The sequence below is a fragment of the Oncorhynchus tshawytscha genome, linkage group LG01 (genome assembly GCF_018296145.1).
Source record: "Oncorhynchus tshawytscha isolate Ot180627B linkage group LG01, Otsh_v2.0, whole genome shotgun sequence".
NCBI lineage: Eukaryota > Metazoa > Chordata > Actinopteri > Salmoniformes > Salmonidae > Oncorhynchus > Oncorhynchus tshawytscha.
Genome location: NC_056429.1, coordinates 6,424,358 through 6,448,440, shown reverse-complemented (window position 1 = coordinate 6,448,440; position 24,083 = coordinate 6,424,358). Strand labels below are relative to the sequence as shown.

At 44.7% G+C, this 24,083-nt stretch overlaps 1 protein-coding gene across 1 annotated transcript in view; it reads right to left on the bottom strand.

Annotated features, from left to right (window-relative positions):
• Positions 1 to 10,783, bottom strand: part of LOC112256869 (anoctamin-3) — an 86,756-nt gene extending 75,973 nt beyond the window's left edge. Inside the window, exons 1-5 of the mRNA XM_042322741.1 lie at positions 10,619 to 10,783; positions 10,122 to 10,159; positions 7,789 to 7,799; positions 994 to 1,103; positions 254 to 409 (exon numbers count right to left, since the gene is read on the bottom strand). Of these exons, the coding sequence (XP_042178675.1) occupies positions 254 to 409; positions 994 to 1,103; positions 7,789 to 7,799; positions 10,122 to 10,159; positions 10,619 to 10,783 (480 nt within the window). The remainder of the gene's footprint in view (positions 1 to 253; positions 410 to 993; positions 1,104 to 7,788; positions 7,800 to 10,121; positions 10,160 to 10,618) is intronic.
• Positions 10,784 to 24,083: the final 13,300 nt, after the last annotated feature.

Sequence of the window (24,083 nt, the reverse complement as noted above, 5' to 3'; positions counted from 1 at the left end):
GCACTAGAGACAGAGACACTCGGTATCTAATCTGGAGACCGCACTAGAGACAGAGACACTCGATATCTGGTCTGGAGACCGCACTAGAGACAGAGACACTCGATATCTGGTCTGGAGACCGCACTAGAGACAGAGACACTCGATATCTAATCTGGAGACCGCACTAGAGACAGAGACTATGTGGACTGGAGTACTACAACACCAGATATTTCCTGTATACTATGGTATATTAGAGCATGTAAGTCTACCCTACCTCTTTCTCCAGCATCAGCCCCTCAGCTCTCAGGTTCCTCTCAAAGGTGACTCTCTTTTCCACCAGAGGACTGGACTTCTTATAGACCAGGATGTAATCGATACGCTTCTTCCCATCTCTGAACAGCAGACCGGACGGCTGCCCAGGGTTGGTCCCCTACGGAAATATGTGTTTATCAGTAAACCTGATTAGGATACCTACATAAGGCATTCATAACCCATTCATAAGCTGCGTAACTGTGAGACATTGGAAAAGATTGGTGCAATGTCATTCTGGTTATTGGGTGAGGGTGTGTGTCTCTGTGTGTGTTTGTGTGTGTGTGTGTGTGTGTGTGTGTGTGTGTATGTGTGTGGGTGTGTGTGTGTGTCTCTGTGTGTCTCTGTGTGTCCATGTGTGTGGATGTATGTGTGTGTGTGTGTCCCTGTGTGTGTGTCTCTGTGTGTCTATGTGTGTAGGTGTGTGTGTGTGTGTGTCTCTGTGTGTGTGTGTGTGTGTGTGTGTGTGTGTGTGTGTGTGTGTGTGTGTGTGTGTGTGTGTGTGTGTGTGTGTGTGTAGGTGTGTGTGTGTGTGTGTGTGTGTGTGTGTGTCTCTGTGTGTGTGTGTGTGTGTGTGTGTGTGTGTGTGTGTGTGTGTGTGTGTGTGTGTGTGTGTGTGTGTGTGTGTGTGTGTGTGTGTGTGTGTGTGTGTGTGTGTGTGTGTGTGTGTGTGTGTGTGTGTGTGTGTGTGTGTGCATACGGTACCTGAAGCGAATCTACGCGTGCCTCTAATTTAGCTCGGGTGGCAGGTTTATGAATGAGAAACGACTCGTCTGTCCTTCCTGCCTCGTACGTACTAGCTTCTGCCTCCTCTTCTGTCAGACCTAGACAGACCGAACGAGCAGTGGTCAGGACATGCAGTTACTTTAGGTATAAAGGTAATGCTTGAACATTGCTATTCCTTCCATACATAACGGTCCTTCACAGCATCTGCCAAAGACAGACAAACACAGTACACGAGGTGGTGAAGGACAGGCAGCACAGTACTAGACTGTGCCAGTTAGCATACCCTATTAGCCCCATATATCACTATGTGATTGCTGCAGGAATTGCAGTCACAACCTTAGCATTGTTAGCACTGCATTCTAACCAACTGGTAATGTAGTTACCTGTATTTTTTTTGGCTTCAATCAAATCTAATCAAACTGTTTTGTCACATACACATGGTTAGAAGATGTTATTGCGAGTGTAGTGAAATGCTTGTGCTTCTAGTTCCCAAAAGTGCAGCAATATCTAACAAGTAATATCTAACAAATACCTAATACACACAAATCTAAGGAATGGAATTAAGAATATATAAATATATGGATGAGCAATGTCAGAGGCATAGGCTAAGATGCAGTAGGTAGTATAGAATACAGTATATACATATGAGATGAGTAACGCAAGATATGTAAACATAAAAAATAAATCATTCTCTCTACTATTATTCTGACATTTCACATTCTTAAAATAAAGTGGTCATCCTAACTGACCTAAGACAAGATTGTTTTTTTACTAGGATTAAATATCAGGAATTGTGAAAAAATGAGTTTAAATGTATTTGGCTAAGGCGTATATAAACTTCAGTCTTCAACTGTACATATGAGATGAGTAATGAAAGATATGTAAACATTATTAAAATGCCCTTTATAACAATCAATGTCATGTATGGAGGTGGGAGAAAGGTCCGTGTTAATTCTGTGAAGCGTTTCTACTCTGGGGATGCGTCCCAAATGACTCCCTATTCCCTAAAAAGTGGTGCACTACTGTTGACCAAAGGGTCCATAGAGCTCTGGTCTAAAGTAGTGCACTACATAGGGAATAGGGAGCCATTTGGGACACTACCCCTATGGAAGCATCGGGGGAAAAGGGATGAGTGGGAGTTCAAAGCTAAATCATGTCGGTTTGTTCTGCCATCGCCAGAGTCTGAAAGAAGTCCGGAATGTTTTCTCAGTTTTCTTTAATCCAAACGAAGGGGATTTTCGGACAGAGCTCAGCTCTTTAGGATCCTCTCAGTCTTTATCGATGACCCAAACGTGACCTCGAGAGACGGGGGAACGTTAGTTCCACGAGTCCTGCGTCATGATCGTATTTTTAACTAGCCTTCGTCACAGATCTGACGGCACAAACGGATCTGACACCAGGGTGTATTTTTCTCTGCTCGGATCGTGCTCAGAATAGACAGAGGCTGTTACCTAGACAGTGCACTACTTTCGACCAGAGCCCTAGGTGCAAACTAGTGCTCTATGTAGGGTAATAGGGTGCCATTTAGGATGCACAGAGACTTCTGAGTCATGCTAAACTACTCATTTGAATGTGAATGGTCTTTTGAGTGAATTCTCCTACCGCTACAGATTTCATCATTAGAGGTGAATGATTTTATTTCTTCTCCCTACTGTAGTGACATTTAACTACTTCACAGAGTCTCAATGGGGTGTGTTTTTCACCACACCGCTGCATAGTTGTCCCCTCAGCGGTGACAGCCTTCATCAGCAACACCTCCCTACCTCCTGAAGCTGTCTCACAATCATTTCCAGATCATATTATGTGTCAGCAGTCACTGCCACTATGAAAATCTATGTTAAAAAAAAGAGGCAGATTTTGTAATGGTTCTGGATGGTGGTTCATTAACCTCTATGTCTGAGCATAACCTTTGGATCTGCCCAATTGAATATCCACTTCATATTTTCTAATATGGCACATAACAGAATTTATACAGTCTGATCAACAATGAATAAAACCCCTATAACATGTTATCACAATGAATAAAACCCCTATAACATGTTATCACAATGACTAAAACCCCTATAACATGTTATCACAATGAATAAAACCCCTATAACATGTTATCACAATGAATAAAACCCCTATAACATGTTATCACAATGAATAAAACCCCTATAACATGTTATCACAATGAATAAAACCCTATAACATGTTATCACAATGAATAAAACCCCTATAACATGTTATCACAATGAATAAAACCCCAATAACATGTTATCACAATGAATAAAACCCCTATAACATGTTATCACAATGAATAAAACCCCTATAACATGTTATCACAATGAATAAAACCCCTATAACATGTTATCACAATGAATAAAACCCCTATAACATGTTATCACAATGAATAAAACCCCTATAACATGTTATCACAATGAATAAAACCCCTATAACATGTTATCACAATGACTAAAACCCCTATAACATGTTATCACAATGAATAAAACCCCTATAACATGTTATCACAATGACTAAAACCCCTATAACATGTTATCACAATGAATAAAACCCCTATAACATGTTATCACAATGAATAAAACCCCTATAACATGTTATCACAATGAATAAAACCCCTATAACATGTTATCACAATGAATAAAACCCCTATAACATGTTATCACAATGAATAAAACCCCTATAACATGTTATCACAATGAATAAAACCCTATAACATGTTATCACAATGAATAAAACCCCTATAACATGTTATCACAATGAATAAAACCCTATAACATGTTATCACAATGAATAAAACCCTATAACATGTTATCACAATGAATAAAACCCCTATAACATGTTATCACAATGAATAAAACCCCTATAACATGTTATCACAATGAATAAAACCCCTATAACATGTTATCACAATGAATAAAACCCCTATAACATGTTATCACAATGAATAAAACCCCTATAACATGTTATCACAATGAATAAAACCCCTATAACATGTTATCACAATGAATAAAACCCCTATAACATGTTATCACAATGACTAAAACCCCTATAACATGTTATCACAATGACTAAAACCCCTATAACATGTTATCACAATGAATAAAACCCCTATAACATGTTATCACAATGAATAAAACCCCTATAACATGTTATCACAATGACTAAAACCCCTATAACATGTTATCACAATGAATAAAACCCCTATAACATGTTATCACAATGAATAAAACCCCTATAACATGTTATCACAATGAATAAAACCCCTATAACATGTTATCACAATGACTAAAACCCCTATAACATGTTATCACAATGAATAAAACCCCTATAACATGTTATCACAATGAATAAAACCCCTATAACATGTTATCACAATGAATAAAACCCCTATAACATGTTATCACAGGGGTTCAAGTAACAGCAACAAAACATCCCATGACTGAAATTGAAGTCGATCTCAGGTCGATTGTCTGCGAGGGGGTGGGGGGGGGCAAAATGACCATCATGCTTTTAGGGAAAGAGGATACATTTTGTACATGTTTTAAACAACGGGATCAACCGATTCCAGTGACCTAAGCTTAGGGATCATTTTTATGTAGAAGGACTGAGAAGCTCAGTTCTGGAGACTTTTTAAAATGGACATTCTACTCCAAAAATGATTTATTTTATTTTTTAAATGTATGATGCCGACATCATCTAAAATACAATTTCCACCTCCAGAAATGAAATATATATAAATATATATAAATATTATCATCAGATGTGCTATTAGCAATAGGCTTTATTACCCAACTGATGCAGCATAGTGGCTACAAATAGAGAGACAGAAGCATGGGATTGGTCCCATCTGCATTTACCCCATTGAACACAACGATGTGTATAAACCCTGGATGACAGACAGGGGGCGCTGTACTGAAGCCACCCCACAGCCATCTTTAGTACTCCTCATTTGTAAAACATGTTTGGAAGCTATATATAAATACATTTATTAATGTTTAGTCTACATTATTTCTTGACACGTTTATTACAGACACTTTAATGCATACTTTTAAATTAGATTACGTGAGCTAAACATAAAAATAATCTTTAAAGTATTCTTTTCAGAGAGTACTAATGTTACTGTCTGCACTACAATAACAACAATTCTTATATACATGTAATTTTGTCCTTTCATTGTCAACATTTCATTGTAAATACTGTAGAATTCCATTCATTCCTATGGAGCACTGCTTCTACTGCTTCTACTTCAATATGGCCGACTGTTGGCTTCAAAGCCTCTCAATGGCCAATACATAACGTCAGCAAACCAGGGTCTTTATACATCATTCATTGTGCAAAAGATCCTGATTGTTATTATTCATTATTATTTTGAAATTACTATTAATTATTATTCACTGAAATGTTTTAATTTAGTTGGTTTCTGGCCAACAGTATCTGCACACTGCTCGTCCAACATTTCATTACAAAATCATGGTCTTTGGGCATTACCTTTATTTTATTTAACTAGGCAAGTCAGTTAAGAACAAATTCTTATTTTCAACTAGGAACAGTGGGTTAACTGCCTGTTCAGGGGCAGAACGACAGATTTGTACCTTGTCAGCTGGGTTTGCACTTGCAACGTTCCGGTTACTAGTCCAACGCTCTAACGACTAGGCTATCCTGCCGCCCCTACACTCTAACCACTAGGCTACCCTGCCGCCCCTACACTCTAACCACTAGGCTACCCTGCCGCCCTACACTCTAACCACTAGGCTACCCTGCCGCCCTACACTCTAACCACTAGGCTACCCTGCCGCCCAACACTCTAACCACTAGGCTACCCTGCCACCTCTACACTCTAACCACTAGGCTACCCTGCCGCCCTACACTCTAACCACTAGGCTACCCTGCCGCCCCTACACTCTAACCACTAGGCTACCCTGCCGCCTCTACACTCTAACCACTAGGCTACCCTGCCGCCTCCACACTCTAACCACTAGGCTACCCTGCCGCCCCTACACTCTAACCACTAGGCTACCCTACCGCCCCTACACTCTAACCACTAGGCTACCCTGCCGCCCCTACACTCTAACCACTAGGCTACCCTGCCGCCTCTACACTCTAACCACTAGGCTACCCTGCCGCCCCTACACTCTAACCAATAGGCTACCCTGCCACCTCTACACTCTAACCACTAGGCTACCCTGCCGCCCCAACAACATTAATATGGTGTTGGTCCCCCCTTTCTTGCTATAACAGCCTCCACTCTTCTGGGAAGGCTTCCCACTAGATGTTGGAACATTGCTGTGGGGACTTGCTTCCATTCAGCCACAAGAGCATTAGTGAGGTCAGGCACTGATGCCGGGCGATTTGGCCTGGCTCCCAGTCTCCCCCATCTGGTGCCAAACCCAGATTCGTCCATCGGACAGCCAGATTGCGAAGCGTGATTCATCACTCCAGAGAACGCATTTCCACTGCTCCAGAGTCCAATGGCGGCAAGCTTTACACCACTCCAGCCAACGCTTGGCATTGCGCATGGTGATTATAGGCTTGTGTACGGCTGGTCAGCTATAGAAACCCATTTCATGAAGCTCCCGACAAACAGTTTTTGTGCTGATGTAACCGGTGTGAAATTGCTAGCTAGTTAGCGGGGTGCGCGCTAATAGCTTTTCAATCGGTGACGTCACTCGCTCTGAGACCTTGAAGTAATTGTTCCCCTTGCTCTGTTCCCCTTGCTCTTGCTTTTGTGGAGCGATGGGTAACGATGCTTCGTGTGTGTCAGTTGTTGATGTGTGCAGAGGGTCCCTGGTTTGAGACCAGGTAGGGGCGAGGAGAGGGACGGAAGCAAAACTGTTACACTGACGTTGCTTCCAGAGGCAGTTTGGAACTCGGTAGTGAGTGTTGCAACAGAGGACAGATGATTTTTACCCGTTTCAGCCATCGGCGGTCCCGTTCTGTGAGCCTGTGTGGCCTACCACTTCGCGGCTGAGCCGTTGTTGCTCCTAGACGTTTCCACAGCTTTAGCAGGGCAGAAATTTTACAAACTGACCTGTTGGAAAGGTGGCATTGTAAGTCACTGAGCTCTCCAGTCACTGAGCTCTTCAGTACGGGCCATTCTATTGCCAATGTTTGTCTATGGAGATTGCACAGTTGTGTGTTCAATTTATACACCTGTCAGCAACGGATGTGGCTGAAATATACTTTTGTCCATGTAGTGTCATTGCCCTTTTAAGACGCCGTTGCCCCTGTAAGAGATCTGTTGCGCCTAAAGGGAAATGGGGATTCCTAGTCAGTTGTACAACTGAATGCATTCAACTGAAATGTGTCTTCCGCATTTAACCCAACCCCCCATCATTAATGATGCCACCCCCTCAATTTTAGGAGTAGAAAGCAATGGAAAGCTGGGATCCGCATCCAAAACTGCTTTCAAAAGTGATTTTCCTGCGATTGCATTCAGAATTGTCATAAACAAATCTTACATGACGTTGCATTAAGTACCAGTCTATTCCGTGGATTATGTACTTGATGATATGATGAACAGTAAACGGTCCATGATAAACAGTAGAAATTATAGTGCAGAGAGAGGACCATCAATATAACTCATGATGCTGTGGCTGACAGTGTTAATGGTCTCCCACAATAATGACCTCGTTAGATGATAATGGTCTCCCCCTGCATCACACCACAATGACCTCGTTAGATGATAATGGTCTCCCCCTGCCTCAACCCACAATGACCTTGTTAGATGATAATGGTCTCCCCCTACCTCACAGCACAATGACGAAATTAGACGATAATAGTCTCTCCCTGCATCAACCCACAATGACCTCGTTAGATGATAATGGTCTCCCCCTGCATCACACCACAATGACCTCGTTAGATGATAATGGCCTCCCCCTACCTCACACCACAATGACCTCATTAGATGATAATGGTCTACCGCTACCTCACACCACAATGACCTCGTTAGACGATAATGGTCTCCCCCTGCATCAACCCACAATGACCTCGTTGGATGATAATGGCCTCCCACTACCTCACACCACAATGACCTCATTAGATGATAATGGTCTCCCCTACCTCACACCACAATGACCTCGTTAGACGATAATGGTCTCCCCCTGCATCAACCCACAATGACCTTGTTAGATGATAATGGCCTCCCCCTGCATCAACCCACAATGATGACCTCGTTAGATGATAATGGTTCCCCCTGCATCAACCCACAATGACCTTGTTAGATGATAATGGCCTCCCCCTAACCTCACACCACAATGACCTCGTTAGATGATAATGGTCTCCCCCTGCATCACACCACAATGACCTCGTTAGATGATAATGGTCTCCCCCTGCATCAACCCACAATGACCTCGTTAGATGATAATGGTCTCCCCCTGCATCACACCACAATGACCTCGTTAGATGATAATGTCCCCCTACCTCACACCACAATGACCTCGTTAGATGATAATGGTCCCCCTACATCACACCACAATGACCTTGTTAGATGATAATGGTCTCCCCCTGCATCAACCCACAATGACCTCGTTAGATGATAATGGTCCCCCCTACATCACACCACAATGACCTCGTTGGATGATAATGGTCTCCCACTGCATCAACCCACAATGACCTCGTTAGATGATAATGTCCCCCTACCTCACACCACAATGACCTCGTTAGATGATAATGGTCTCCCCTGCATCACACCACAATGACCTCGTTAGATGTTAATGGTCTCCCCCTGCATCAACCCAAAATTACCTCATTATATGATAATGGCCTCCCCCTGCATCAACCCACAATAACTTTGTTAGATGATAATGGTCTCCCCCTGCATCAACCCACAATGACCTCGTTAGATGATAATGGTCTCCCCCTGCATCAACCCACAATGACCTCGTTAGATGATAATGGTCTCCCCCTGCATCAACCCACAATGACCTCGTTAGATGATAATGGTCTCCCCCTACCTCACACCACAATGACCTCGTTAGATGATAATGGCCTCCCCCTACCTCACACCACAATGACCTCGTTAGATGATAATGGTCTCCCCCTGCATCACACCACAATGACCTCGTTAGATGATAATGGTCTCCCCCTGCATCACACCACAATGACCTCGTTAGATGATAATGGTCTCCCCCTGCATCAACCCACAATAACTTTGTTAGATGATAATGGTCTCCCCCTGCATCAACCCACAATGACCTCGTTAGATGATAATGGTCTCCCCCTGCATCAACCCACAATGACCTCGTTAGATGATAATGGTCTCCCCCTGCATCAACCCACAATGACCTTGTTAGATGATAATGGTCTCCCCCTGCATCACACCACAATGACCTCGTTAGATGATAATGGTCTCCCCCTGCATCACACCACAATGACCTCGTTAGATGATAATGGTCTCCCCCTACCTCACACCACAATGACCTCGTTAGATGATAATGGTCTCCCCCTACCTCACACCACAATAACCTTGTTAGATGATAATGGCCTCCCCCTACCTCACACCACAATGACCTCGTTAGATGATAATGGCCTCCCCCCTACCTCACACCACAATGACCTCGTTAGATGATAATGGCCTCCCCCTACCTCAACCCTCTACGGCCTCATTAGAACTACAGTTATGGGTTTACTTCCTGCAGGAATCACATACACACTAAAACGGCATACACAGCAGTGAAGGCACTGCAAGTCGGTGTGGATGAAAGCGCCTGCTGCTTTTCATTTTTGGTGTTTATACATGTATAGATCTCCGTCAGGCTGTGGGAGGACAGAGACAGACAGACAGACAGACAGACAGACAGACAGACAGACAGACAGACAGACAGACAGACAGACAGACAGACAGACAGACAGACAGACAGACAGACAGACTGACAGACAGACAGACCAATCAACCAACTGACCGACCGACTGACTGACCAACTGACCGACTGACTGATCGACCAACTGACCGACCGACTGACTGACCAACTGACCAACTGACCGACTGATCGACCAACTGACTGATCGACCAACTGACCGACCGACTGATCAACCAACTGACCGACCAACCAATCGACCAACTGACCGACTGACTGATCGACCAACTGACCGACCAGCCGACTGACTGACCTGTCTTGGAGGAGATGAGGGTGCAGGAAGTGCTGTGACTGTGGGTCAGAGGTTGGGTGTGTTGTGCCTGGATCTGACAGTGGTCCTGGGCCTGGTGCTGTAGCCAGGGGTCAGCCAGCTGGGCCTGGTGCTGTACCCAGGGGTCAGCCAGCTGGGCCTGGTCCTGAACCTGGAGTTGAGGCACTGACTGCAGATGATGAGGTTAGAGGTGGAAGAAGACATATACTTAGTTGAGAATCGCGATTAAAATGTCAAATCTGTGTTAATAAAATACTAGAAAAGACTATAAAAACAGTAGAAGGAGGAGCGGAAGGAGGGCGCTAGCTCCCCCCCCTCTCTTTGCATGTTAAGTGCAAGTCTATGGGTCAAATGTCCCCTCCCCTTTCTAAATGAGAAAGATGCTAAATCTAACTTTAGGATTGAAATTGGAATTTGGTTTACTTTCTGAATTGACTGGTCAACACTGATCGTGACCTAATTATCGTGATAAAATCCCTGCCTGTGGGTGTGTCTGGGGCTTGTCGTCGGGGGTGAGGGGCATAGACAGGAAGTGGTTGATGTTCTGTGGATGGGTTTGGCTCTGGGCCAGGCAGGGCAGGCTACGACGGGACGGCTTCAGGGTCTTCTCCTTCAGGATCTCACTGATGCTTGTGTGCATGCCTGGAGGGAGGGAGAGAGAGATTAATGAATTCATTCATTGAATTGTCCAATGTGAATAAGCGTCTTTACTGTCTTGTGTTGTTCCCCTAACCCGGACACCATCATAGGCTGGGAGCAGCACAGGGTCAGCTGCTTGGGTTAAGTTGCTCAAGGGCACAACGGCAGTAGTCAATGGCAGTAGTCAATGGCAGTAGTCAATGGCAGTAGTCAATGGCAGTAGTCAATGGCAGTAGTTAATTGTAGTAGTCAATGGCAGTAGTCAATGGCAGTAGTCAATGGCAGTAGTCAATGGAAGTAGTTAATTGTAGTAGTCAATGGCAGTAGTCAATGGCAGTAGTTAATTGTAGTAGTTAATTGTAGTAGTTAATTGTAGTAGTCAATGGCAGTAGTTAATTGTAGTAGTTAATTGTAGTAGTCAATGGCAGTAGTTAATTGTAGTAGTTAATTGTAGTAGTCAATGGCAGTAGTTAATTGTAGTAGTCAATGGAAGTAGTTAATTGTAGTATTTAATTGTAGTAGTCAATGGAAGTAGTTAATTGTAGTAGTTAATTGTAGTAGTCAATGGCAGTAGTTAATTGTAGTAGTCAATGGCAGTAGTTAATTGTAGTAGTCAATGGAAGTAGTTAATTGTAGTAGTTAATTGTAGTAGTCAATGGAAGTAGTTAATTGTAGTAGTTAATTGTAGTAGTCAATGAAAGTAGTTCATTGTAGTAGTTCATTGTAGTAGTCAATGGCAGTAGTTAATTGTAGTAGTCAATGGAAGTAGTTAATTGTAGTAGTTAATTGTAGTAGTCAATGGAAGTAGTTCATTGTAGTAGTTAATTGTAGTAGTCAATGGAAGTAGTCAATGGCAGTAGTTAATTGTAGTAGTCAATGGAAGTAGTTAATTGTAGTAGTCAATGGAAGTAGTTAATTGTAGTAGTTAATGGAAGTAGTAAATTGTAGTAGTTCATTGTAGTAGTTCATTGTAGTAGTCAATGGCAGTAGTTAATTGTAGTAGTCAATGGAAGTAGTTAATTGTAGTAGTTAATTGTAGTAGTCAATGGAAGTAGTTCATTGTAGTAGTTAATTGTAGTAGTCAATGGCAGTAGTTAATTGTAGTAGTCAATGGAAGTAGTTAATTGTAGTAGTCAATGGAAGTAGTTAATTGTAGTAGTTAATGGAAGTAGTAAATTGTAGTAGTTCATTGTAGTAGTTCATTGTAGTAGTCAATGGCAGTAGTCAATGGCAGTAGTTAATGGCAGTAGTCAATGGAAGTAGTCAATGGCAGTAGTTGGCACCCTGAGATTCTGATACCATCAACCCTCTAATTGCCTTATTTTCCCATAGGGTTTGAATCGGCATTCCTCCAGTTACTGTCCTGCTTCTCGAGGTTTCCACCTCCCCTCTGAGAGGAGAGAGAGGGGGAGGTGTCAGAGAGACAGTGAGTGAATATGAGGAGGGGGGAATGACTCCAATCACTCAGGGGTCCCTCCTGTCAAGGAGTCACAGGGTGTCATGGTGTCATGGTGTCATGGTGACATGGTGTCATGGTGAAATATTGTCATGGTGACACGGTGTCATGGAGACATGGTGTCATGGTGACATGGTAACGTGGTGTCATGGTGTCATGGTAACGTGGTGTCATGGTGAAATAGTGTCATGGTGTCCAGGTGACATGGTGACACGGTGTCATGGCGTCAGGGAGTGACATGGTGTCATGGTGACATGGTGGCACGGTCACATGGTGACATGGTGTCATGGTGACATACTTCCAAGTAGGAGTGTATTACTGTCAGTGATCCCTCAACCCTCCCATCAAATCACATAGCAACACAAAACTACTTAATGTAGGAGTACATCAGCATCTACTACTACCCTCCCATCAGCATCAGTATACACTCAGTGAGCAGTTTATTAGGTACACCGCCCCGTTCACGAAAATGGTTCGCTCCTACAGACAGTGAGCCACGTGGTCGTGATATAAAGCAGGCAAACAGGCATCGAGACATTCAGTCACTGTTCCATTGAACGTTAGAATGGACAAAACGAGGGACCTAAGTGGCTTTGAGCGTGGTCTGATCGTCTGTGCCAGGTGCGCTGGTTCTAGTATCTCAGAAACGAACCACCTGGGCTTTTCACGCACGACAGTGTCTAGGGGTTTACTGAGAACGGTGAGACAAACAAACAAATAATAATCCAGTCAGCGGCAGTCGTGTGGGTGAAAAACAGCTCGTTGACGAGAGGTGGAAGGAGAATGGCAGGAATCATGCAAGCTAACAGGCGGGCCCACAAACAGACAAATTAAGGTGCAGCACAACAGTGGTGTCTCAGAACGGCATCTCAGAACACACAACTTGACGGTCCTCGTCACGGATTGGCTATTGGTAGCAGATGACCACACCGGGTTCCACTCCTATCAGCTACAAACAAGAAGAAGCGGCTCCAGTGGGCAACAACATCACCAACACCACACAAATGACGAGTGGAACAACATAGCCTGGTCCGACAAACACCACTTCCTGTTGCGTCATGCTGATGGCAGAGTCAGGATTTGGCCTAAGCAGCATGCGTCCATAGCCCCGTCCTGCCTGGTGTCAACGATACAGGCTGATAGTGGTGGTGGTGTACTGGTGAGGGGAATGTTTTTCCAGGAAAACGTTAGGTCCCTTGATACCGATGCATTGCAATCTAGCGAGAATGTTTAGCTAATTATAACAGTTATTTAAAGTACAGAATCTGGGTCAGTATTGTAGGAGTGCTGATGTAGGATACATTTGACCTTCGTTTAGAGGACTCATAATGAATACGATTATATGGATTAGAGGGGACCTAATCCTAGATCAGCACTCTGACCAGCACTAATTATAAAAGCAATATTTTATTATCTCATGTTATTATCATGGATGTTACAGGCAGGGGTCAGCTGCAAGGTTATTCTGACATCACAGAGATGGGTGGGTGAACGGATGAAGAAATCATAGACTCTATCCCAAATGGCACCCTATTCCCTATATAGTGAACTACTTTATATCAGGGCCCCATGGCACCCTATTCCCTATATAGTGAACTACTTTATATCAGGGCCCTATGGCACCCTATTCCCTATATAGTGAACTACTTTATATCAGGGCCCTATGGTATCAGGGCCCTATTCCCTATATAGTGAACTACTTTATATCAGGGCCCTATGGTACCCTATTCCCTATATAGTGAACTACTTTATATCAGGGCCCTATGGCACCCTATTCCCTATATAGTGAACTACTTTATATCAGGGCCCTATGGCACCCTATTCCCTATATAGTGAACTACTTTAGACCAATGGACACTGATTAAAAATACTGCACTACATGAGGAATAGGGTTCCCTTTGGGACACAAACAATGACCCCCCTCCCTCCCTCAATACCTGCCATTTTATCTAACGTCCTCAGACCAGACACAGCGATACTGTCTGACTCTCCCATCCTACCAGACACAGTGATAATGTCTGACTCTCCCATCCTATCAGACACAGTGATAATGTCTGACTCTCCCATCCTACCAGACACAGTGATAATGTCTGACTCTCCCATCCTACCAGACACGGTGATAATGTCTGACTCTCCCATCCTACCAGACACGGTGATACTGTGTGAATCTACCATCCTATCAGACACAGTGATAATGTCTGACTCTCCCATCCTACCAGACACAGTGATAATGTCTGACTCTCCCATCCTACCAGACACGGTGATACTGTGTGAATCTACCATCCTATCAGACACAGCGATACTGTCTGACTCTCCCATCCTACCAGACACAGCGATAATGTCTGACTCTCCCATCCAACCAGACACAGCGATACTGTCTGACTCTCCCATCCTACCAGACACAGCGATAATGTCTGACTCTCCCATCCTATCAGACACAGCGATACTGTCTGACTCTCCCATCCAACCAGACACAGCGATAATGTCTGACTCTCCCATCCTACCAGACACAGCGATACTGTCTGACTCTCTCATCCTACCAGACACAGTGATACTGGTGTAACTAATTAAAACATGTACAGAGTCATTCAATAGCTAATAAACATCATAAATGAGCAGCGATGAAAGCCCTTTCCTCATTCCATCCTTCACTCTATTCATTATAACCAGGCCCGTTTACTCATGAAATGTCTTAACCCGCGTCCCAAATGACATTCTTCTATATTTAGGGAATAGGGTGTCATTTGGGACGCAGGGCTTTCTGAAGCCCTCTATTACACCACAGCAGCAGGAGGACTTCCTATTCACCTCCAACGTCACCTGGAATTCTCTCGGCGACCTTCTGCAGTGCTCAGCTACGTAGCTGCATTGGTAATTATCTCTCCTTCTCGCTTGGTCTCTTTCTTTCTCTCAAGCCCCCTCCCCCCCTTCATCTCTACTCTCTTTTCTCCTCCCCTAATTATTTCGTTCCCGCTTCCTGTCTCTCTCTCTCATCTGTCTCTCCCTCTCTCATCTGTCTCTCCCTCCCTCCTTCTCTCCCGCTCTCTCCCTCCCTCCTTCTCTCCCTCATAACTCCTCAGGGCCTGTGTGCTACTGCTGTAAGAATAGTAGCAATAACTCATTTCTGTCTCAACACATTGATTTCACCGGGGTTCCCTCTCCTGTTGGGCGAGAACAGACCCATTTAAAGATGTAAGGCATCAGGGCCAGGGGACCCACCAATCACGCTGCAGCTCTGCTTTTTTCTTCTGTAGCCTCACAGACATCAAATGAAGGAAGCTCTAGTGAAGGAAGCTCTAGTAAAGGAATCTCTAGTAAAGGAAGCTATAGTAATGGAAGCTCTAGTAAAGGAAGCTCTAGTGAAGGAATCTCTAGTAAAGGAAGCTATAGTAATGGAAGCTCTAGTAAAGGAAGCACTAGTAATGAAAGCTCTAGTAAAGGAAGCTCTAGTAATGGAAGCTCTAGTAAAGGAAGCACTAGTGAAGGAATCTCTAGTAAAGGAAGCTATAGTAATGAGGCTCTAGTAATGGAAGCTCTAGTTAAGGAAGCTCTAGTGAAGGAAGCTTGAGTGAAGGAAGCTCTAGTAAAGGAAGCTATAGTAATGGAAGCTCTAGTAAAGAAAGCTCTAGTGAAGGAAGCTCTAGTGAAGGAAGCTCTAGTAAAGAAAGCTCTAGTAAAGGAAGCTCTAGTAAAGGAAGCTCTAGTAAAGGAAGCTCTAGTGAAGAAAGCTCTAGTAAAGGAAGCTCTAGGAAAGAAAGCTCTAGTAAAGGAAGCTCTAGGAAAGAAAGCTCTAGTAAAGGAAGCTCTAGGAAAGGAAGCTCTAGGAAAGAAAGCTCTAGTGAAGAAACCTCTAACAGTCCATAATGGCTTGGCTACATCATGAATACTGAATAAAGAATGCATGCATTGTCGTGACTCTTGGACCCATATCATTAACAATCCAAATGTGAAATCTAAATTGAGATTTACTTCATTCTGTTCCTTAGAGAAATAGAAGGTTTTATACATATTTTTAAACGAGGGTACGAGTTCATAAGATAACATTGACAGTGAGTGCAAACCAACAACAACATCATGCTGTGTACACAATGTTTTAATCCTACTATCTGATTGTCCTATATATGTGTGTGTATTCATTAGGCCTAATTGTCATTTAAAACAAATATTTATCCTGAGCAATGGCATCCGTACTGGCATCTGTACACAGCAATGGCATCTGTACACTCAAAAATCGTCTTTCAACAGCTGAATCCCTACCATATAAACTAATACATCCAGCTGCCACTAGCATCCTGTCCAGGGGGTGTACTGGTACATCAAGCTGCCTCACGCTACAGAAACAGGAGATAGACTAGTGTCCTGTCCAGGGTGGTATACTGGTGCATCAAGCTGACTCACGCTATAGAAACAGGAGATAGACTAGTGTCCTGTCCGGGGGGTGTGGGTGCCATAAAGAGGGCTTGCCCAGGTGTGGGAGCCATAAAGAGGGCTTACCCAGGTTTGGGTGCCATAAAGAGGGCTTGCCCAGGTGTGGGAGCCATAAAGAGGACTTGCCCAGGTGTGGGAGCCATAAAGAGGACTTGCCCAGGTGTGGGAGCCATAAAGAGGACTTGCCCAGGTGTGGGAGCCATAAAGAGGACTTGCCCATGTTTGGGTGCCACAATTCCACTCTTCCTCTGTGACTATCTGCTGATTTGAGCAGTAAATAGTTTCTTACTGAATAAAAATGGTGGACCTAAGGGTGGAGGACATAGCCTCTCTTGTGGGTGGAGCCTCTCTTGTTCTCTCTCCTTCGCTTATTTTGCTCCAATGGATCAGTGGCGCCGTGCCATAGAGATCCTGGTACATCAAGCTGACTCACTACGGAAACTGAAGCTAGACTAGCGTCCTGTCAAGGGGGTGTACTGTACATCAAGCTGACTCACACTACAGAAACAGGAGATAGACTAGTGTCCTGTCCAGGGTGGTGTACTGGTGCATCAAGCTGCCTCAAACTACAGAAACAGGAGATAGACTAGTGTCTATCTTTGCTATGCCTTTGCTATGAGACTCATAGCATCCATTCCGTTGATCATCCTTGAGATGTTTTTACAACTTGATTGGAGTCCAGCTGTGGTAAATTCAATTGATTGGACATGATTTGGAAAGGCACTCATCTGTCTATTTAAGGTCCCACAGTTGACAGTCCCACGGGAGACAGGATTGTGTCAAGGCACAGATCTGGGGAAGGGTACCAACAAAGTTCTGCAGCATTGAAGGTCCCCAAGAACACAGTAGCCTCCATCATTCTTAAATGGGGGAAGTTTGGAACCACCAAGCCGCCCGGCCAAACTGAACAATCGGGGGAGAAGGGCCTTGGTGAGGGAGGTGGTCACTCTGACAGAGCTCCAGAGTTCCTCTGTGGAGATGGGAGAACCTTCCAGAAGGACAAATATCTCTGCAGCACTCAGGCCTGTATGCTAGAGTGGACAGAACCTTCCAGAAGGACAACCATCTCTGCAGCACTCAGGCCTGTATGCTAGAGCCTCTCCTTAGTAAAAGGCACATGACTGCCCGCTTTGAGTTTTCCTAAAGGCACCTAAAGGACTCTCAGACCATAAGAAAGAAGATTCTCTGGTCTGATGAAAGATTGAACTCTTTGGCCTGAATGCCAAGCATCACGTCTGGAGGAAACCTGGCCCTATCCCTACGGTGAAGCATGGTAGTGGCAGCAAAGGTGATTCAACAAAGTACTGAGTAAAGGGTCTGAATAGTTATGTAAATGTGATGTTTCAGGTTTTTTATTTGTAATACATTTGTAAAAAGTTTTTGCTTTGTCATTATGATGAAGCAAAAACACTATTTAATACATTTTAGAATAAGGCTGTAACGTAACAAAATGTGGAAAATGTGAAGCGGCCTGAATACTTTCCGAATGCACTGTATTGACTCAGGGGCTGGAATACTTATCTAATCAAATATAGTAGTGTTTTATTTTGTATAAATGTTTTAGAAATGGTGATGCAGCCAGTCAAGATGCTCTCGATGGTGCAGCTGTTTGACTTTTTGATGATCCGAGGGCTTATGCCAAATCTTTTTAGCCTCCTGAGGGGAAAGAGGCACTAATCTCATAAGCCTGGAGCTAGACTCAACATGTCTGTCCCTGACCAATAAGACTGTATCTAGACTCAACATGTCTACCCCTGACCAATAAGACTGTATCTAGACTCAACATGTCTGTCCCTGACCAATAAGACTGGAGCTAGACTCAACATGTCTGTCCCTGACCAATAAGACTGTATCTAGCCTCAACATGTCTATCCCTGACCAATAAGACTGTATCTAGTCTCAACATGTCTGTCCCTGACCAATAAGACTGTATCTAGACTCAACATGTCTATCCCTGACCAATAAGACTGGAGCTAGCCTCAACGTGTCTATCCCTGACCAATAAGACTGGATCTAGACTCAACGTGTCTACCCCTGACCAATAAGACTGTAGCTAGCCTCAACATGTCTATCCCTGACCAATAAGACTGGAGCTAGCCTCAACGTGTCTATCCCTGATCAATAAGACTAGAGCTAGACTCAACGTGTCTATCCCTGACCAATAAGACTGGAGCTAGACTCAACATGTCTATCCCTGACCAATAAGACTGGAGCTAGACTCAACATGTCTATCCCTGACCAATAAGACTGTATCTAGACTCAACATGTCTATCCCTGATCAATAAGACTGTAGCTAGACTCAACATGTCTATCCCTGACCAATAAGACTGGAGCTAGCCTCAACATGTCTATCCCTGACCAATAAGACTGGAGCTAGACTCAACGTGTCTATCCCTGATCAATAAGACTGTAGCTAGACTCAACATGTCTATCCCTGACCAATAAGACTGTATCTAGACTCAACGTGTCTATCCCTGATCAATAAGACTGTATCTAGCCTCAACATGTCTACCCCTGACCAATAAGACTGGAGCTAGCCTCAACATGTCTATCCCTGACCAATAAGACTGGAGCTAGCCTCAACATGTCTACCCCTGACCAATAAGACTGGAGCTAGCCTCAACATGTCTAGCTAGACTCAACATGTCCCCTGACCAATAAGACTGGAGCTAGCCTCAACATGTCTATCCCTGATCAATAAGACTGGAGCTAGCCTCAACGTGTCTACCCCTGACCAATAAGACTGGAGCTAGCCTCAACATGTCTACCCCTGACCAATAAGACTGGAGCTAGCCTCAACGTGTCTATCCCTGATCAATAAGACTGTAGCTAGACTCAACATGTCTACCCCTGACCAATAAGACTGGAGCTAGCCTCAACATGTCTATCCCTGACCAATAAGACTGGAGCTAGCCTCAACATGTCTAGCCTCAACATGTCCCTGACCAATAAGACTGGAGCTAGCCTCAACATGTCTATCCCTGACCAATAAGACTGGAGCTAGACTCAACGTGTCTATCCCTGATCAATAAGACTGTAGCTAGACTCAACATGTCTATCCCTGACCAATAAGACTGGAGCTAGCTCAGCCTCCCAACGTGTCTATCCCTGACCAATAAGACTGGACTAGACTCAACATGTCTATCCCTGACCAATAAGACTGTAGCTATCCCTGACCAATAAGACTCTAGCCTCATGTCTATCCCTGACCAATAAGACTGGAGCTAGCCTCAACGTGTCTATCCCTGATCAATAAGACTAGAGCTAGACTCAACGTGTCTATCCCTGACCAATAAGACTGGAGCTAGACTCAACATGTCTATCCCTGACCAATAAGACTGGAGCTAGACTCAACATGTCTATCCCTGACCAATAAGACTGTATCTAGACTCAACATGTCTATCCCTGACCAATAAGACTGGAGCTAGACTCAACGTGTCTATCCCTGATCAATAAGACTGGAGCTAGACTCAACATGTCTATCCCTGACCAACAAGACTGGAGCTAGACTCAACATGTCTATCCCTGACCAATAAGACTGTAGCTAGCCTCAACATGTCTATCCCTGACCAATAAGACTGGAGCTAGTCTATCCCTGACCAATAAGACTGGAGCTAGACTCAACGTGTCTATCCCTGATCAATAAGACTGTAGCTAGACTCAACATGTCTATCCCTGACCAATAAGACTGTATCTAGACTCAACGTGTCTATCCCTGATCAATAAGACTGTAGCTAGACTCAACATGTCTATCCCTGACCAATAAGACTGGAGCTAGACTCAACATGTCTATCCCTGACCAATAAGACTGTAGCTAGACTCAACATGTCTATCCCTGACCAATAAGACTGTATCTAGACTCAACGTGTCTATCCCTGACCAATAAGACTGTATCTAGACTCAACGTGTCTATCCCTGATCAATAAGACTGTATCTAGACTCAACGTGTCTATCCCTGACCAATAAGACTGGAGCTAGCCTCAACATGTCTATCCCTGACCAATAAGACTGTATCTAGACTCAACGTGTCTATCCCTGATCAATAAGACTGTAGCTAGACTCAACGTGTCTATCCCTGACCAATAAGACTGGAGCTAGACTCAACATGTCTATCCCTGACCAATAAGACTGGAGCTAGACTCAACGTGTCTATCCCTAACCAATAAGACTGGATCTAGACTCAACATAACTCACAGTCAGTAGAAGTAGCAGCTGGTTTAATGGGCCTGTAGAGGCATGGCTTGGTGACTCCCCAATGAGTTTAAAATAGTCCTTCCTTTGTTGTAATATTTCATTGTGTTTTTCTTGACAATAAACAAAAAACATATATACACACAACAATAGACAACTTAACATTTACAAACATGAAATAGGCCTTCCACTGAATGTGCTTGCTCTTGTGTGAAATTAGCTCCTGTGGAAATTCATCATGGGTTTGAAGAAGGAACACAAACTGCAAACTCTTTCAACCCAGTCGCCAGAGGGAACGTGACGTTAGAGGGGGGGGATCCAGCCGCATGTAGAGATAAAGAGACTATGACATCACTGCCAGGCTAAAAACCTTTTGTTTGAATATTTCATGTTCTCTAAAATGTCTGTCTGAACTCTTGTCCCAGCACCAGGCCAGCTGTGTGCTGCATTTTATAAGTATCTCTCTGTATGTCTGTCTCACACACACACACATACACACGCACGCACACACGCGCACACATACACACACACACACACACACACACTGTATAAGTTTATAATTTAAATATATATATATATATATAAAGGGTTTATCTACTATGCAATCCAGCTGTTAATCTGGCTGTCAATCCAGATGTTAATCTGGCTGTTCTGCGGGGTGATGGATAAAACCGGTTTATTAAGAGAGAGTTAATCATGTGTGTGTGTGTGTGTGTGTGTGTGTGTGTGTGTGTGTGTGTGTGTGTGTGTGTGTGTGTGTGTGTGTGTGAGACAGACATACAGAGAGATACTTAGGGAAGTTTATGGGCTGGTCAGTGGGACAGTCTTGTAGAGTGGAAGATGAAAGATGATAAGAAAAAAAGACAATGAAGAAAAGAGGTAAAGAGCTGTGTGTCGAGGTGTGATGAGAAGCACCTCCATAGACCGACCACTGTGTGTCGAGGTGTGATGAGAAGCACCTCCATAGACCAACCACTGTGTGTCGAGGTGTGATGAGAAGCACCTCCATAGACCAACCACTGTGTGTCGAGGTGGGATGAGAAGCACCTCCATAGACCAACCACTGTGTGTCGAGGTGTGATGAGAAGCACCTCCATAGACCAACCACTGTGTGTCGAGGTGGGATGAGAAGCACCTCCATAGACCAACCACTGTGTGTCGAGGTGTGATGAGAAGCACCTCCATAGACCAACCACTGTGTGTCGAGGTGTGATGAGAAGCACCTCCATAGAACAACCACTGTGTGTCGAGGTGTGATGAGAAGCACCTCCATAGACCAACCACTGTGTGTCGAGGTGTGATGAGAAGCACCTCCATAGACCAACCACTGTGTGTCGAGGTGTGATGAGAAGCACTTCCATAGACCGACCACTGTGTGTCGAGGTGTGATGAGAAGCACCTCCATAGACCGACCATTGTGTGTCGAGGTGTGATGAGAAGCACCTCCATAGACCAACCACTGTGTGTCGAGGTGGGATGACAAGCACCTCCGTAGACCGACCACTGTGTGTCGAGGTGTGATGAGAAGCACCTCCATAGACCAGCCACTGTGCGTCAAGGTGGAATGAGAAGCACCTCCATAGACCGACCACTGTGTGTCGAGGTGTGATGAGAAGCACCTCCATAGACCGACCACTGTGTGTCGAGGTGGGATGAGAAGCACTTCCATAGACCGACCACTGTGTGTCGAGGTGGGATGAGAAGCACCTCCATAGACCAACCACTGTGTGTCGAGGTGGGATGAGAAGCACTTCCATAGACCGACCACTGTGTGTCGAGGTGGGATGAGAAGCACTTCCATAGACCGACCACTGTGTGTCGAGGTGGGATGAGAAGCACCTCCATAGACCAACCACTGTGTGTCGAGGTGGGATGAGAAGAACTTCCATAGACCGACCACTGTGTGTCGAGGTGGGATGAGAAGCACCTCCATAGACCAACCACTGTGTGTCGAGGTGGGATGAGAAGCGCCTCCATAGACCAACCACTGTGTGTCGAGGTGTGATGAGAAGCACCTCCATATACCGACCACTGTGTGTCGAGGTGGGATGAGAAGCACTTCCATAGACCGACCACTGTGTGTCGAGGTGGGATGAGAAGTACCTCCATAGACCAACCACTGTGTGTCGAGTTGGGATGAGAAGAACTTCCATAGACCAACCACTGTGTGTCGAGGTGGGATGAGAAGCACCTCCATAGACCAACCACTGTGTGTCGAGGTGGGATGAGAAGCGCCTCCATAGACCGACCACTGTGTGTCGAGGTGTGATGAGAAGCACCTCCATAGACCGACCACTGTGTGTCGAGGTGGGATGAGAAGCGCCTCCATAGACCGACCACTGTGTGTCGAGGTGGGATGAGAAGCACCTCCATAGACCGACCACTGTATGTCGAGGTGGGATGAGAAGCACTTCCATAGACCGACCACTGTGTGTCGAGGTGGGATGAGAAGCACCTCCATAGACCAACCACTGTGTGTCGAGGTGGGATGAGAAGAACTTCCATAGACCGACCACTGTGTGTCGAGGTGGGATGAGAAGCGCCTCCATAGACCAACCACTGTGTGTCGAGGTGTGATGAGAAGCACCTCCATAGACCAACCACTGTGTGTCGAGGTAGGATGAGAAGCACCTCCGTAGACAGACCACTGTGTGTCGAGGTGTGTGTGCGCGGGTGTGTGTGTGTGCATGTGCACGTGCATGGGTGGGTGTGTGTGTGTATGTGTGTGTGTGTGTGTGTGTGTGTGTGTGTGTTAGCTGGTGCTTGCTTCAAGGAAGGCAGTGATCCTGGATTTTGATATTTTCTGGGCAAACTGCCCATTAGGAGCTTGTAAAGTGAGATTAAAATGATTTTTCATAGTGTGTGTGTGTGTGTGTGTGTGTGTGTGTGAGCATGTGTGTGTGTGTGAGCATGTGTGTGTGTGTGTGAGCATGTGTGTGTGTGTGTGTGTGTGAGCATGTGTGTGTGTGTGTGTGTGTGTGTGTGTGTGAGAGCGTGTGTGTGCGTGTGTGTGTGTGTGTGTCAAGTCCGTGTGTGTGTGTGTGTGTGTGTGTGTGTGTGTGTGTGTGTGTGTGTGTGTGTGTGTGTGTGTGTGTGTGTGTGTGTGTGTGTGTGTGTGTGTGTGTGTGTGTGTGTGTGTGTGTCAAGTCCGTGTATGTGTTTGTGATAAACAGGATGTGTTTTGTTTTTGGTTCGCCAGACGGTCACTCCGTCCTCCTGCTGTGTC